We start from the raw sequence: 16619 nt of genomic DNA, 5'->3' as shown, positions 1-16619 counted from the left end.
CAATACAGTCGATGGGTATGATATGGCTGAGGCAGCTGGAAAGGCATAACAGACAAATTTGCGCTGTGCCCAACCAAGGAATGCTTGCAAATAATGTTTATTTCCATTGTGGGCATTTTAATGCCTTAATCGCTTTTGAGAACATTCTAGTGAGCCATCACTTTGAAACAACTAAATTACTCCCACAGCATTGTTATGTAGTCCTGGATTTTGACCCTTGTGTGATGAAGCAAAGATGATATATTTTGAGCATATTGTATTAATTGCTGGAGGTGGCATTCCATTGCAACATTTTCCATCTGGTTGGTGGAACTTGTGAGGTGCTACTGAAACAAAATATTTACTTTTCAACTGAGACCTCTAGTCTTGGTGTGCATGGGGTTCAGTTAAATGTTCTATTCATAAAAAATACAGTTATTCGGTTGTGGTACGGGGAAGAGGAAAACAGGATGCTAGATTCAACGCATCTGGCATGGATGGTTAGAATTTGAATTTATGGCTGAATTTAAAAATCCAATGTGTTGGAGAAATGAACAAATTGAGATTAGTAAGACAGCCAGAAAGTGAGAAGATTGTAGGTTGGAGATGGGGCAGCATAGTGGTGCAGCGGTAGCGTTGCTGCCTCACAGCTCCAGAGACACGGGTTTGATCCTGACTGTGGGTGCTGCCTGTACGGAGTACATTGTCCCTGTGACCACATAGTTTTTCTTCGGGTGCTTCAGTTTCTGCCCACAATCCAAAGATTTGTAGGTTAATTGGCTTCTATAAATTGAAGGACCATGTCAGTGTTAGGGTGATCGCTGATCGGTGTGGACTCGGTGAGTCGAAGGGCCTTTTCCACACTGTCTTTGTAAAATCTAGTCTCAATCATGTAAAATATAATGCGGGAAAAAGTATTCTGTATATCTGAGTTAGTTTAAGGACAATGACACAGGGACCTTGAAAATATGGTCTCAATCTCCTGAATCAGTGGGGTAAAGGGTTAACATTGTGCTAGATGTGCGAGCTGGAATCGTACAGCTGATGTCCTAATAGGACTGAATGCTATTCTTCACCCAACAATCTAAGGGCATGTTTTGAGGTTGATTAAGTGGCGTTATTGAGAAAACATTGAGGTGAGATACCCCTTGTGCATTGCGTAGCCACAGCAGTGGCAGTAATAGGAAACAGGAGATCATTTGACATGTGTTTAAATCATTCTATGGCCCAATAACACATAAATAAATATATAATGATCAAGAATACAATAAATTAATAATCAGTAATACCATAACAGTTCAAACTGAAGTATGTAGTGCAACCAAAATAAAGTCCATAATAGGTAATTGTTGCTGAGGTAGGATTGTGGTCAGGTGCTGATGGTTGCTGGGTAGAAGCAGTTCTTCAACTGGGAGGTTTTGGTTTTCAGGCTTGTTCTTGGTCCTCCAAAATATTCCAAATGGAATTTAAACTGGAGGTGGTGGAGGGAGGACTTAAGCCAGAAAGGGTTATTGGGAAGAAAGAGCTACTTTAAATTTAGTTGAATCTGGTTGGGTAACTATAGTAGGGTGGAGATTATTCCATGCTTTATTTGTGCGGGGGAAGAACGAATTGCTGTATACATCTGTCTTGGTAGCTGGGATCACAAATTGGATCAAATGCCCTCGTCTGCTCCTAATTGGTTTGGGGTTGGTGTAGGTCTTGTAATCTATGTCGAGGCTCCTGTGCATTCTTCCCGATGGTATTAGCAAGATGAGAATATGGCCACAATGGTATGTTTTTTTTCGATGTTAGCTGTCTTTTTGAGGCAGCAACTCTAGATCCGTTCAGTGGTGGGGAGGTCAGTACCATTGATGGATTGGGCAATGTCTATTGCTTTCTCCAGTTTCCTTCATTCCTAGACATTCGAGTTACTGAACTAGGCTGTGATGCAACCAGAGAGCATGCTCTACCGTACACTTGTAGAAGTTTGGAAGAGTATTTGGCAACATACTGAATCTCCTCAATCTTCAGAGGAAGTACAAGCATTGGTGAGCTTCTTTGTGAATGCCTCAATGTTCTGGGACCAGCACAGATCTTCAGAGATTTGCCTGCCAGAGATATGACGGAAAGTGTGAGGCAAAAGGATTGAATAGTTGCAAATTGTGATGCTAGAGGAAGGAATGTAGGAACAACAAGAATCACACAAGAATCACACAAGGGAGCAGTGGGAGAGAGTGTCACAGAACTCTCGTCAGGGAGAGGAGAAATGTTTCCAAGTCGCATATCTTGAGAAGATTGCGCAGTGAAGCAGTAAAATCTAGAAACTGCAGATACTTGTTTACGAGAAAAAGGGCAGTGCTGGAGTAACTCAACCGGTTAAGTTATCACTTGGGATAAAGCAGGAAGGCTGATTATTATTTGAATGGCCATATGGCCATGCACTGCAAATGGAGGCAATGCAATGAGATTTGGGTGTCTTTGTCACCAGTCACTACAAGTAAGCATGCAGCTGCAGCAGGTAATGAAAAAGCAAATTGGATGTTGGCCTTAATAGTAAGAGAAATCAAAAGAAGGGCAGGAATGCTATGTTACAATAGTACATGGCTTTGTTGAGACTGCACCTTGAATATTGTGTGCTGTTTTGTTCTACCTTGCCCTGGAAAGAAGTTCTTACTATTGAGGAAGTTATGTGAAGGGTTACATGATTGATTCCTGGGAAGGCAAGACTGAAGTAAAAAAGAGATTTGGTCGTTTAGGTTTGTATTTATTGTAATTAGATTAAGAGGAGATTTCATAGCAACCTAAAATTCTCTAGCAGGGCTGGACAGATTAGAGCAGGAAGAATGTTCCAAATAGCAAGGGAATTTGGGAACAGTGATCACAGTCTAAGGATTAGTAGCAATCCATTTAAGACTGAGATTAGTCAATTTCTTTCGCAGAGAGTGGTGAATTCTCAACCACAGAAATTAGTTGAAACCAAATGGTCAAACATTGGAAGGAGTTTGAAATCTTTTGAAAGGCTACTTGGATTAAGGAATATGGGGCAAATGTTGGAACAGGGTATTGAATTTAGATGTTTACAAAGGAACTGCAGATGCTGGAAAATCGAAGGTACACAAAAATGGAGGATGGGAGCGCCCCACCGCCATCTTGCTTCTTTGACGGTTGTTGCTCGGGGAAACCATCCCCTTGGCAACCGCGGGCCAATCACGGAGCGGAGGACGGGAGCGCCCCTGCCAGCGCAGCAGGCGGCACAGACATTTGTGGGGGGTGGGGGGAGAACGGCTGCCGTACAGATACATAATAAATGGTAGTGAATATACTTTTTCCCCCCGCAAAATCATCCCGTGGGCCAGATTGGACACCCTTGCTCTACAGATAGCACCCGAGGTTGGGATTGAACCTGGGTTAACTGTGCTGTGAGGCAGCAGCTCTACCAACTACGCCACTGTGCTGCCCTTTTATTTAAGAAGGTCCCAACCCTAAATGTTGTCTGTCCATTCCTTCCACAGATGCTGTCTGACGGTCTGACCTGCTGAGTTTGTTTTTAAAGTTTCTGTTTTCTATTTTTCCTACTCGAGTGAATAATCCTAAATTTCCCCAAATTTGATTGTGTCAGCCATGTTCTTGCCACTTGTCTTTTTTTTATTTTGTCCAACTCTTCTTAAGACCAAGTTGACTTTATCTGCTCACATTTTTAAACTTTTAAACTTCTTAGTTTCTGATTAAAATAAAAAAAGTTTATTACCATACCCTAGATAAAACAGGGAATTCTGACAAAAGGGTCTTCAACGTGTCACTTTTATTTATTTTCCCATTGATTTTCAAGCCTGACCTATTTCCAGTATTTTCTGTGTTTATTTTGGATTTCCAACATCCTGCATTTTTTGGTTTGCCATGTGATGGGTTCTAGCATTTTGCTAGCAAATCTAAGGCTGTGCTATAGAAACATAGAAACATAGAAATTAGGTGCAGGAGTAGGCCATTCGGCCCTTCGAGCCTGCACCGCCATTCAATATGATCATGGCTGATCATCCAACTCAGTATCCCGTACCTGCCTTCTCTTCATACCCTCTGATCCCCTTAGCCACAAGGGCCACATGTAACTCCCTCTTAAATATAGCCAATTAACTGGCCTATCTTTGAATTTATATTTTTACTTCTCTCTCTCGCCCTCTATCTTTCATTTTGTAACAGTTTTATATTTACTACTTTTCAGTCTTCTGGGATTGTTTTAGAATTTATCTAGTTTTAGTAAATCATCATTATAGTATATTCTTTCTGCAGCCACTCTTGGAACCCTGGGATGGTGACTGTCAAGTTTGATGTACCAGTTGAGTTTTATCCACTAAATTTCTTTGGTGTTTTCTTTCATATGATTTTATTTAGGTTTCTGTGTTTGGACCCATTTTGTTTTCTGCTGCATTTATTGTGACATACAGTGAAGACATATAAAAAATAAATTGTTTCATATTTTGGAAATTGTTCTCTGTAATACTCTTTTCTGATCATTCTCTACGGGACACGCACTTATTATTGCTTCTGGCTTTCTTTATACTTGTAGAAGCATTCACAAGCTTGTTTGATATTTCTTGCTAACTTGGCCTCTTCTATTTCTACCAGTCAATATTTCGGATATTCATTGCTGCTTCTGCAAACTCCCAATCGTCAGGATTTTATATGTTTAATATTATCCTCATCTCAGTTGGCTACATATGGATTATTTTCTCAAGGGATTTTACATAATAGAATGTGCATTGTTTTGAGAGATTTGAAATATTTGATTTGAAAACAATTGCAATTTTAAAATAGTCTTAATGTATCTATCATAACCACAAAATTGTCCTATTTAAATTCAAGACTGATATCCATCACTCTTGCATAGTGTAGAATATTTTTTATCACATTCTGATAATTTTTCCCTAGATAATGCCTATTGTGAGATTGCTGTTTAACTTTCATTCCACATTGAGATCTAAGAAAGCCTGTTCTCATATAAGTTCCATGATGAATTGTGGCAGCGAAGTGTATTAAATGCATTCTGTGAACATATCCTTCAAACTCTTTAAAGATTTGATTCATCTAATTGACGAGAATTAAAATCTTCCATGTTATATTACCTTTGGTTCGAGGTTTACTTATTTCTTCATTAATTCTCTCTGCAATTCTTCTGCTGATGTTGGAGAGCTATAAACCATGTTTTGTCTGTGGTCCCTTGTTGCATATCTCGCAACTCTTGATGTACCAATTGTACTTGTGGTTCTAAATGCAATGGCCAAATAAACTTAGTGGGTCAGACAGCATCTGTGGAGGGAATGGACAGGAGGCGATTTGGGCTGCTGGTCGTGTATAAACGGAAGGCAGACGCGAGAAGAGCAGTCTATTGTAGTGACCATGTTGGGAAAGTCTGTATTCGGGTGATAGTGCTGTGTTTGAGAGTAAGTGCTGACGCTTTGGCTTGCGAGGCTTCAGCCAGGAGGGTGATGTTAATATAAGGTAAAAGTCCTGATGGGTAAAGTGGATTAACTCACAAACTAAACACTTTAACTCCTCCTCCCTGTGTGTATCTGTGCTTCCACATTTGGAGCTTCTTGGATATGACATTCAGTGTTTTGAAGTATTTACTGAGGTCCTACATTCTTTATTTTTAAGGATACAGCATAGAAACCAGCACTTTGGGTCTATGTAATCCCCCTTTCACATCCACTTCCTACACATTGGGGGCAATTTTCCAGAATCCAGTTACAGAGGCTACATAGTCTTTAGAATGTGGGAGAAAGCAGGAACATCCAGAGAAAACCCATGCAATCACAGGGTAAACATGCAAACTCCTCACAAACAACACCCAAAGTCAAGATCAAACCCGGGTCTCTGCGTAGTGAGGCAGCAGCTCTACCGGTTGTGCTATTGTGCCATTAATTCATTGAGTATATCCAAGCATTATTAGTTGGTGCAAATGCATCAGCTTTCAAGTTTCAGAATGATATTCCATCTGCCATTTCTCTGCTCTACTACCAACTAATTGAACCATGGTTACCCTCCTTATTTCCATCAGTGGCATTATGTTTTGTGTATTCTATGAACTTTCCGATCATACTTTGAACAATTGCTATTAAATTGCAATTAAATGTGTTGACCCTGTTATCATTGTCCAAATTTCTATTTTGCACTAAGATCTTGAATTTTCCATTAATCTGCAACAATTGCCTTGCCTAATCTCTAAATCCTGATCACTCGTCCCTATCCTTTAGTTTCTATTTGCCCAGTTCTCAGTTTTACCAGAATGCCATGTCTTCCTAGTTCATGAAAAGCCTCTTAACATGTAAGATTACCCTAAGAAACTATTACTGAAGATATTTTAGCTTGGCATTTAAAACATTTTGAGGCAATCGAGTGTAGTCAACGTATCTTTGTGAAAAAGAAATCCATGTTTGGCATTGCTTGCCTTTATCACTAGAGGGCAGAGAATTCTACACTGGATTTCCAGCTGACAAAGAACGAGAAATTCCTCAGCAACTTGGTGTGCTCTCACACATCTGCAAATCTTAGGGAAACCTTTTGTTTTATTTTATGCTGTGGGAGAGAAGAGTGGGGTTAGAAAACTGCATTTGTTTCACTTTTTTGGTGGGGGGGAAGGGGGGAAGAGATCCCCCTCCCTGTTCCACCACTTGCCTTGTTACCACACCCTGCCAACCCAGCTAATCCGTAAAAGCCTATCGTTGTGTTTCTCTTTGCTCATTTGCCTAAACAGCATTTTCTAATTTGTTTTCTCTTCCATGTACAAGCTTTCCTCCTACCAAATGTGTCCTGTTTCCTTTAACCAGAGGTATCCTGCCAAATTGATAGCTGGCAAAGGGATCTGTTCCATTTTATCTAAGGATTACAGTTGAACTTCTGGATTACTTGGTGTTATTGACTCTCAGCGTTCATTCTGTTGGAAAGACTGTCTGTGTTGGCAGCTTTGGTTAATGAGACCCAGTGAGACACATTTCTTGGTCATTTCTCCTCGAGGTTATCTGGGTGGTGGGACCTGAGCTGGTTGAACCAGTCCCCATGCTTATCATCTTAAGCAATTAAACAATTTCTTCTTTAACAATGACTGCAAATGTATTCATTATTCAAAGTGCTACTAATTGTGTGTGATGGGGAATGGCATTACATGTATAATAATCCAAATATATTGCATTGCAGTGAGGCATAGCAAACAAAAGCTAGAGTAGAACTGGTGGAACCCAGAGAACCAGGGCATACTTGTTCAAAATCCCAAGCAAATTAAATGGATTAGGGGAGGAAGAAATGCATAAATGCTGTAAATTTAGGAAAGTCTACCATATTAAAAAAAATTGAGGGCAATCTTTTTTTAGTTTTAGTCAGCACTTAGAAATCAACTGTTGCACACTCTCTGTGTGACTGCTTTTGGTTGCTCCGCTTTCCTCTCACATGCCAAACCTATGTAGGTTGGGAGGTTAAATTGGCCACAAAAGGGGAAACTGCTCTGTAAGTAGGCGAGTAGTAGAATCTGTGGTGGACGTTGGAAGAGTTGATGAGAATATGGTGGGAATATGAAATGAAATATTGATGTAGGATTAATTAATGCGTGGTTGGAGAGGACTCGGTTGGGGGGGGGGGGGGGGGGGGGGTATAGTTTCCATACTGTACTTCTCTGAGACCCTAGCATTAATGCAGAATTGTTGGGGAACTAAAACAGCTAATTGTGTAATGGTTGCTTGATTTTTGTTCCAAGTGGCCAATAGCTTCTCTGCACAATACAGCATCTAGCAACGTTGAGGAGCCAAATGTTATAGCTTCATTCTTTATTAAAACGTTTTGTTTTTCAGATTGTACTAACGGAAATCTATTTTGATGGATTCCATCGTACCTTCAGTGATGGTGATGCTTTGGACACTATTCATGAAAATGACAGCATTTACGCTTTCGAGACACCTGATGTTTATATTGGCCAAAAAGGTACATTTTAGTAAAAGAGCATGATATCTAATGATATCCATGAATGCCCTTGGCAATTGCAGCATTCAGTACCAAGGTGTATTGAATACATCTAAATAATTTTGTTTTGATCATGAAGCATATACATTTACTCTGTAATAAAACAAAATGTTGAAGATACTCAGTAGGCCAGGCAGTATCTGCAGTATTCTCTTGTCACCACGTTCATGTACAATTTTTTTTAACATGCCTTTATCTATATCCTTGGATGTATGACACCATATTCTTATACCTAGCCAATCAATACAAATTATATATGGCAGAAGGCCTGTGACTCTGCCTTGTAGCACTCCAGTAGGAAATCTTAAAATGACCCATTTCAATCTGTTTGAACAATTCTGTGTCTATTTTAAGATACACTTTTTGCTCCCTTGTTTCATCGAACAATTGTGCGGTGGCATTATCAAATGCTGGTAAATTACATCCACTGGTTCTCAGTTATTCACCATGCGATCTGTATTTTCAGAATAAATTCCTGGATTTGAAGCTTTCATAATGTAGCTTGCATAAAACTCGGTTGGAACTGCCGAATCACCATATATCATTTTCTAACTACACCACACTCATGTTTTCACGAGGTCAAATAACAAATGCAAAGAAAACTGTAGAATCAAACTCGTATCATAGAATCAGGCCACTTGGCCCACTGTGTTAGATCGGACATCAAGGTCTAATCTACGCTAATCCCTGTTTATTTCCTCTTGTACCCCATCCCAGTCATGTTCCCTCTGATTCTTCAAGGGCCAGTGTACAGTGGCAAATTAATCTGTACATCTCTGGGGTGTGGGAGAGAACCGGGTTTCGGGGGGGGGGGGGGGGGGGGGGGGGGGGGGGGGGGGGGGGGGGGGGGGGGGGGAGAGAGAGAGAGAGAGCGGGTCAGGAGAGCGGGTCCACTACGGTCAGAAGGAGAATGCGCAAACGTCACTCAAGACGGGGAGAATGTGCACACAGTACCTGAGCTCAATATCAAATCTGGTCTGGAACTGTGAGGCAGCAGTGCCAACCTATGTGCCACCGTGCAGCCCATTTGTTTTTCAAAGCTTTCATGATGGTCTTTTAACATGACCTTAATAAATTAGAATTAGATTCCTTTATTGTCATTCAGACCTTTCGGTCTGAACAAAATTATGTTGCCTGCAGTCATACACAGAACAAAACAAAACATACAATAAACACAAATTAAACATCCACCACAGTGAGTTCACCAAGCACATCCTCACTGTGATGGAGGCAAAGTCTTAGTCTCCGTCTCTTCCCTCCTTGTTCTCCCTCTGCGCTGAGGCGATCGATCCAGGCCGGAGATGCCGCCCTCCAGTCCAGCGGACCTCCGTGGTGGTGTCACCACCGCCATACGAGTATCCCACACCACCATTTCCTATCCCCAGGAGGACTTGTGATTGGGACGTAGTGAGAATGAAGGCACATTGGCTAGAGCAATTTATTTGTGCAATTTTGACGTATTGCTTTATCTCATATTATTTACAGTTAATGGATGAAAGCATGAAATTGTGTGTGTGTGTGTGTGTGTGTGTGTTTCTAATCCTCTTTCTGCATTTGTTTTCAGCGATGCTTACAAACCTAAATCAGAACAATGTCCAATTCAGCACTTGTCACAGGTCTACTGTCTACTCTCATGGAGGGATGAAACAGATCAAACTAGAGCGAGTGTACAATAAGGGTTTGGGGTATGAGAAATCACTGCTGCTGGTGTGCAATGCGTGCTTTACTGGGCAACAGGGTAAAAGGTAATTATCTCAGGTGTAAAAACTAAAAGGTTGATTACTTTTGACAAGGGTACGTGACATTTGAAATGTTTTTTTATCATGTTTTAGGTTGTTTCCCAGACTAGCTAGTTAACTCGTGCTCCCTATTTTCGAATAAGATTTTTCTACCCTTATACGTGGTTGAAGGCATGTTTGGTTTAGAGGTACAACATGAACACAGGCCCTTCAACCCACCTAGTCCATCGATCACCTGTACACTAGTTCCGTTATCCCACTTTCGCATCCTACACATTAGAGGCAATTTGCAGAAGCCAATTAATCTACAAACTTGCATGTATTTGGAATGCTGGAAGAAATGGGAGCACGCGGAGGAAACCTTCACAACATTTGCCCTGTTAAACCTCCTCGAATCTTTGTTTCATTAAATCACCTATCATCCTTCTAAACTCCAGACCCAGTGCCTCAACGAAAGAGAATTTGATTGGGGGATTGGGATATATAGTAATAATTATGTTTATGCTGATTTACCCCATAATCTGGCTATAATGAAAATACCAGTGGTCATATTCTATTGGGTAGGCTTGATGTACATTGTAGGATCAGCCCAGGAAACATGTTATTTCTGCCAATAGTTGGATTAGAATTAATTGTACGTGCGCCATAAACTATTGATGACCTTCCATTTGCGAGTCAAAAGTGGACAATAGCCATCAATAAATGAAGCTTGATCTCTTGAATGGAATATAATTGAGGTATGACTATAATCCATTTAAACCCATTAGATCTCAACTAGTCTTTGCTGATGTGTTTACTGCTCTTGCAACTATGAACTAATGCGGAAACTTAGGGCACTTGATGATGTCTGTGGGCTAAGCTGCACAAGTCAATACCCACTTCTCCGTGCAATCTATACGAGCAACCATTTTGCATGAACGTAACAAACTTTTATTGCTAATTCAGAATTCTTATTCCGCCAGCAGAATAATCAATTAAGTCAACCTCCTGACTGCAGATAATTGGTTGAATACTGAGTGCAATATGGTGATAGACTTAAGAATAAGGCTTAAAGAATAAAAAAATGAGAGTTAGGACTGTGCTAAGAGTTCACTTAACCCTTGGTTTTGTTTTCAAATATCTTTAATGCTTTAAATTTCTCTTTCAATTTGCTGTTGACATCTGTTTTCTAGGTTTGGTCATCCCTTTGTGCTCTGCTTAGATCATAAAATAACATGGGAAGGACTGCAAAAAGCCATTTTGGATAAGATGCGGCATCTCTTCAGGCCAGGGATGTTCACAGAGGTGAGGGCATCTGTTAGCTCCCCTTGATAGTGTGTCGCTGTTTAAGGGAATACAGAATTTTTGATTGCTTCTGCTCAATTAAGCAATCATGTTTTGGGTTACTTTAACTGCTTCACTTAATAGAGGAAGATTGAAAGAAAGTCCCCATTTCCAAGCAAATTTCCTTCCGTGTGGAAACAAATGTTCCTCCTTGGTGGTTTACAAAAAAAGACGTAAATTGCTGGAGTAACTCAGCGAGACAGGCAGCATCTCTGGAATGATATGTATTGTTTCGTTGAGATCTTTCTTCAGTTGTAGGGTCCCGAACCAAAACATCTATCCATATTCTTCAGTGATGCTGGCTGACTCACTGAGTCACTCCGTCCGGCACGTGGGTTTTTTTCCTACTTGTGGAATTCCTTACCAATGCTGTGTTAAATTTCCAATAATTACCCAAACTCATATGGTATAAATGTAGCAGAAAATATCTCAATGGGATCACACCGTCCCAATCAACAATTGGCCTATCAGGGAATCGACCTGCCCAAGGTCATCTGTTGCTGGCCCGATTTGTCCTCGTCTTTTGTTTCCAGTTTCTCACTCCTTCCCACCCCAAACAATCAGTCTTAAGAATTGAATTGAATTGAATTGAATTGAATTGAATTTCCTTTATTGTCATTCAGACCTTACGGTCTGAACGAAATTTCGTGCCTGCAGTCATACATACAATGATACAATAATAACAACAATAAACACAAATTAACTTCCACCACAGTGAGTCCTCCAAACACCTCCTCACTGTGGTGGAGGCAAAAATCTTAGGGTTGTAGTCTCTCCCTCTGCTCCCTCTGCGCTGAGGCAATTCCCCACCGGGCGATGGTATGAACAGTCCCGCAGCTCACCGAACCAGTCCCGCAGCTCACCGAAGAAGGGACTCGACCTGAAATGTCACCTATCCATTTTCTCCAGAGATGCAGCCTGACCCGTTGAGTTACTCCAAGACTTTGTGTCTATCTTCAGAAAATATCTCTATGGCCGCACAGCCAAAGAAACTATGTATTAGTAAGTGAGACAATGCCAAAGTGTACAGGGCAGATGTAACACTGTCTTCTGAGACAAAAAATCAATGTTATGGGACTACTTGCGAATTCCAGTTTGGAAAATCCTAGTAGGTATTGCACATTTGATTACAATCTACTGCCAGTCGGAGGAAATGCCGTGTACCAGTACATGAGAGCACGTAACAATTTAATAATACATTATAGTAGTTGATTCTACTGATCTCTGTAGGCCTCAGTGAAGTTGGTTGAAGTGTGCTGCAGTTTTGCAGCTTTTATTCTGTTTCTGTGTGCAAGTCGTCTATCATGACCCATGGAAAATATTCCTGAGCTGCTTTTCCTTTGAAAGGATAAAAATCGTATTGTGACACCCTGATATAATCCGTTATAACAGATGGAAATCAGCAGGGAGAGATGCTGCTCTTCTGTTTAAATTGAGCTGTTTGAAGCAGCTTCAGTTGTTGCTGCTAGGTTTGCATCTTCATCCCTTGCAGAGTTTCTTGTAGGTTGCTTGTGTCTTCCCATAGTACCATTCTAAACATTGACATTTGTGGCTAATTGAAAACAATTGTGAGGAAAGGCTGAGAAGTGCAAGGGACTCTCAATTTTGAAAGGGTATGTTGGAGCAGATGTCTATATAACGGAAGATGTATAGTAAATGTAAATCAGAATATTGTATAACACTGACCTGTTGCAGTTGGTTGACGAATCAAAAACTCAAATTGTTGAAAGACAAATTTAAAACTGATGTCAGGAAGTCCTTCAGAGAGAGACTGGTGATGTGCAACTGTTTCTAGTGTTCTTTAAATAGATATGTAGCCATGGATTCTGGAAATGCAAGTTCAATTATCTTTTTTAGGCTTCTGTTTGAGAGAAAATTGTGAGCATTAGGCATGTAAAATACAGAAAACATGCAGGAGGGTGGGTGGGGACAGGGTGAAGTTTAAAAAAAAGAAGATTATTTTGGCAAATTCTTGGGTATTGATGCTGACTGGTGATTATTTGCTGATTCCCTGCTGTCCTGTGTGGAAAGCCACATCGGGTGGAGGTGTTCATGTATTCTTGCTGTTCACCCTTCTCCAGGTTGCACCCTTTAGCCTACGAGTGCTCGGAGGTGCTGTGGGGAAGTGCTACCTTTCACCCCAGGAAGATTATCCCCTGTGCCAATTGGCAGCAGAAAGGTAATTGCTGACTTGAACTTCCATTTTTGCATTGGGTGGATGCTGTGCTGAACCTGGTATCAGAACATGTGGAGCTTTGTCCTGGAAATGGGTGTTTGTGGCAGTGTTTAGTACTGTGGGAAGGAATGGACATTATTAAGTTTGTAATTATATGTCTGTAATTGGAGTGGACTGAAACTACTTTTTATGATATCAGCATATTTTTGAATTTTAACTGATCTTTTAAAATTATAAGCATTTGCGGGGAGAGCATTACCTCTGAAAAATCACCCTCCATAATAAGGCTTTCCTCTGTATCACAATTACATAGCCATGCCCTTCAAATGTAGCCAGTGCTGATTTAGAGTTTGAGATGTAAATGAGAATGATTGTGCACAAGTAAACGGTGATGTTGCAGATCAGAGAGATTTTACTACATTTTATGATGTGTTGTTTCAATGTAAATCAAGATTTCTCTGGTAACTTTTTCAAATGGTGAAAATATCGCCATCGCTCCATTGCAAAAATGTGAAGTTTGGAATATATTTGTAAAGCGTCAGGAACCTGGCATGCACAGAGACTTAAATCAAACTGATCTTTTAGATTGTCTGCAGCAACAAGGCAGCCTTCAATTTTGGAATGTGTTTGCATCTTGAAGTCACTTAAATGGATGTCCTCTATTTCAGAGCGTGGAATTCCTGCCGACCTGGTGGACCCCAGCACGTTAAGGTCATTGTGGAATGGGATAGAGACACAAAAGAGTAGTAAGTAGTGCAAACTTTTGTATTTCAAGGTTTTTGCTAATTTTCCCTTATTTGTGTCCTGCAGTTTACTTAGACTGGCAACTTTATATTGCCAATATTTTGGGTTGTATAGTTTGGGTTGTATAATTTCATTGGTAATGGGTTTGGGAGAGTTAGGAATGGACTTTGCAGGTTACGACTCTCACTGATATCACGATGATCATGCAGCATTTACAAAGCACCTTGTGTAGAAAGATGATGGAAATCTGAAACAAAAATATGTTCTGCAGGTCAGCTAGCACCTTTTGAAAGGGAAATAGAGTTAATGATTCAAGTTGAAGACCCTTCATTATAACTTGGATAGGAAGTAAAAAAGATGTTTCAGAAGGGCCATGAAAAATGTATGATAAAAGGAATCACTAACTTGATTGGGATTTTTGCGGAAGTGACAAAGGAGATTGATGAAGGTAGGGTGGATTTTGGTAAAGTTTTTGATAAGGTTCCCATGGTATGCTGTTCCAGAAATTTGCGCTGGTTTCCTCCTACATTCCAAAGGCGTACAGATTTGTGGATTAACTGGCTTTGTACAAGTTGTAAATTGTCCCTAGTGTGTAGGATAGTGCTCGCGTACGGGGTGATCGCTCGTGGATGTGTCGACTCATTGGGCCGAAGGGCCTATTTTCCACACTGTATCCCTAAACAAAAACTAAACTAAACATAAGTGGTTGATGTAGAGGAATGCAAAGGAGAGCATTCCAAGGATTTAAGGACGATGTATAATAAAAATGCCTTTGCTTTTTTTTAATAGTTCTAACTCTAAATTTATAATGGGGTCATTTGCTTTGCAGCTTGTTTGCGAGTGCTGAGGACGAGTATGTGCCAGATTCTGAAAGTGTTCGCCAACAGCAGCAGCTTCACCACCAGCCGCAGACGTACACCTTATCTCAGTGCTTTCATCTCTACACCAAAGAAGAACAGGTGAACGCAATGTGGGCACCAGCTTTGAAAATAGACTTGCACTTGGGTGACTGCAGGTTGAGTGCATGACTGCATGTTGTCTGTGTGACTGCATGTTGGATGTATGCATGTTACTATCCATCGGTGTAAGACTGATTTGAAACTATAGAATTGTGTTGAATGCTTATAATGGTTCCTAAGCATCTCTGGTATCTGTAGATTCTTGGTTTGTTTTTTTTACATGCTGCAATACTTTACTGATCAGCTTGGTTATTTGTTTTGACAGCTAGCACCAGATGATGCCTGGCGCTGCCCACACTGTAAGCAGCTCCAGCAGGGCAGTATCAAGCTGAGTTTGTGGACACTTCCTGATGTGCTTATCATCCATTTGAAACGCTTTAAACAGGTGAATTATTTTAAGGGGTGTGTGTGGGGAGTAAACACAGGCCTTCTGATTACATCTAGACCTACAGCAGGTGAGGGGAATCTGTGCTTGGAATAAAACAGCTGAGGCGTGGATTATGGCCATTGCTTCATTAATGTTTAACCAGAATTTTGTGCAAATTAATGGTGTGCTGAAAAACCGAGTAAATCTGGCATTTGTTTAGTTTTTAGAGATACAGCGCGCCTACTGAGTCTGCGCCGACCAGCGAATCCCGCACATTAACATTATCCTACACACATTAGGGATAATTTACAAATTTATCAGGCCAATTAACCTACAAACCTATATGCCATTGGAGTGCGGGTGGAAACCGGAGCTTCTGGAGAAAACCTGCACATGTCACGGGGAGAACGTACAAACTCCTTACAGACTGCAGTCAGGGTCAAACCCAGGTCTCCAGCGCTGTAAGGCAGCAATTCTACCGCTGCACCACTGTGCCGCCCATAATTTGCTTTGGATGTTGTATACAATACTCTCAATGTTGTACACCGTTTAGTGAATTCCACACTATATTGCATTGAACAGGTATTTAATGCATTTTATTTTGAAACAACCAGTTAACTTGTCTCCCATCTAATAGGAGGGGGATAAAAGGACGAAGCTGCAGAACCTGGTGAAGTTCCCTCTCACCGGCCTGGACATGACACCACATGTGGTGAAACGCAGTCAAAGCAGCTGGAGCCTCCCTTCTCACTGGTCACCATGGAGACGGCCCTATGGACTCGGCAGGGATCCCGAAGACTACCTCTATGATCTGTATGCAGTGTGCAATCACCACGGCACCATGCATGGAGGCCATTACACTGGTAAGACCCACAGCTAAAAACTGGCTCCATCTAACTGCGATATGGGCATCAATGGCAAAAGCTGTATTTATTGCTCGGAATTAATTTTCCTTGAACGGACTGGCTCGTTGAACAATTTTAGATAGTCAAGAATTAGCCAGGTTATTGTAGGTCTAGAGCCCTACATAAATCAGATTGGGTGAGGATGATAAATTTCCATCTCGGAAAGCAGGTGAGTGAACTGATCTTTTTTAAGAGTTCCTGATAGTTTTGCCACTATTGTTATTAGGTTTGTCTTTCACATGTTTTTGATTAATTGAATTTAACTTTCCAAGCTGCTGGGGGGGACTTCCTAACTCTGAATGATTATAAATATGTTAATTTCAGTAATCTCATATTATTTCCAAGGGAAACATAGGAAAAAATAATGTAAGAAGGTTAAATCATTTAAGTGGGATAATTTGACGTCACATATGTAAGTCTGGGATTAGCTCGTTCAGG

General features: G+C 40.8%; 1 protein-coding gene across 2 annotated transcripts in view; it reads left to right on the top strand.

Moving 5' to 3' along the window:
• usp31 (ubiquitin specific peptidase 31) overlaps positions 1-16619 on the top strand; it is an 84010-nt gene that overhangs the window by 54596 nt on the left and 12795 nt on the right. For both annotated transcript variants that reach the window (XM_055651284.1, XM_055651283.1), the window contains exons 7-14: positions 7800-7929; positions 9533-9713; positions 10880-10991; positions 13112-13209; positions 13875-13952; positions 14780-14909; positions 15175-15294; positions 15914-16139. In XM_055651284.1, the coding sequence (XP_055507259.1) occupies positions 7800-7929; positions 9533-9713; positions 10880-10991; positions 13112-13209; positions 13875-13952; positions 14780-14909; positions 15175-15294; positions 15914-16139 (1075 nt within the window). The remainder of the gene's footprint in view (positions 1-7799; positions 7930-9532; positions 9714-10879; positions 10992-13111; positions 13210-13874; positions 13953-14779; positions 14910-15174; positions 15295-15913; positions 16140-16619) is intronic.

The sequence above is a fragment of the Leucoraja erinacea genome, chromosome 20 (genome assembly GCF_028641065.1).
Source record: "Leucoraja erinacea ecotype New England chromosome 20, Leri_hhj_1, whole genome shotgun sequence".
NCBI classification, from domain to species: Eukaryota; Metazoa; Chordata; class Chondrichthyes; order Rajiformes; family Rajidae; genus Leucoraja; species Leucoraja erinaceus.
This window is presented reverse-complemented; position numbering and strand designations above follow the sequence as displayed.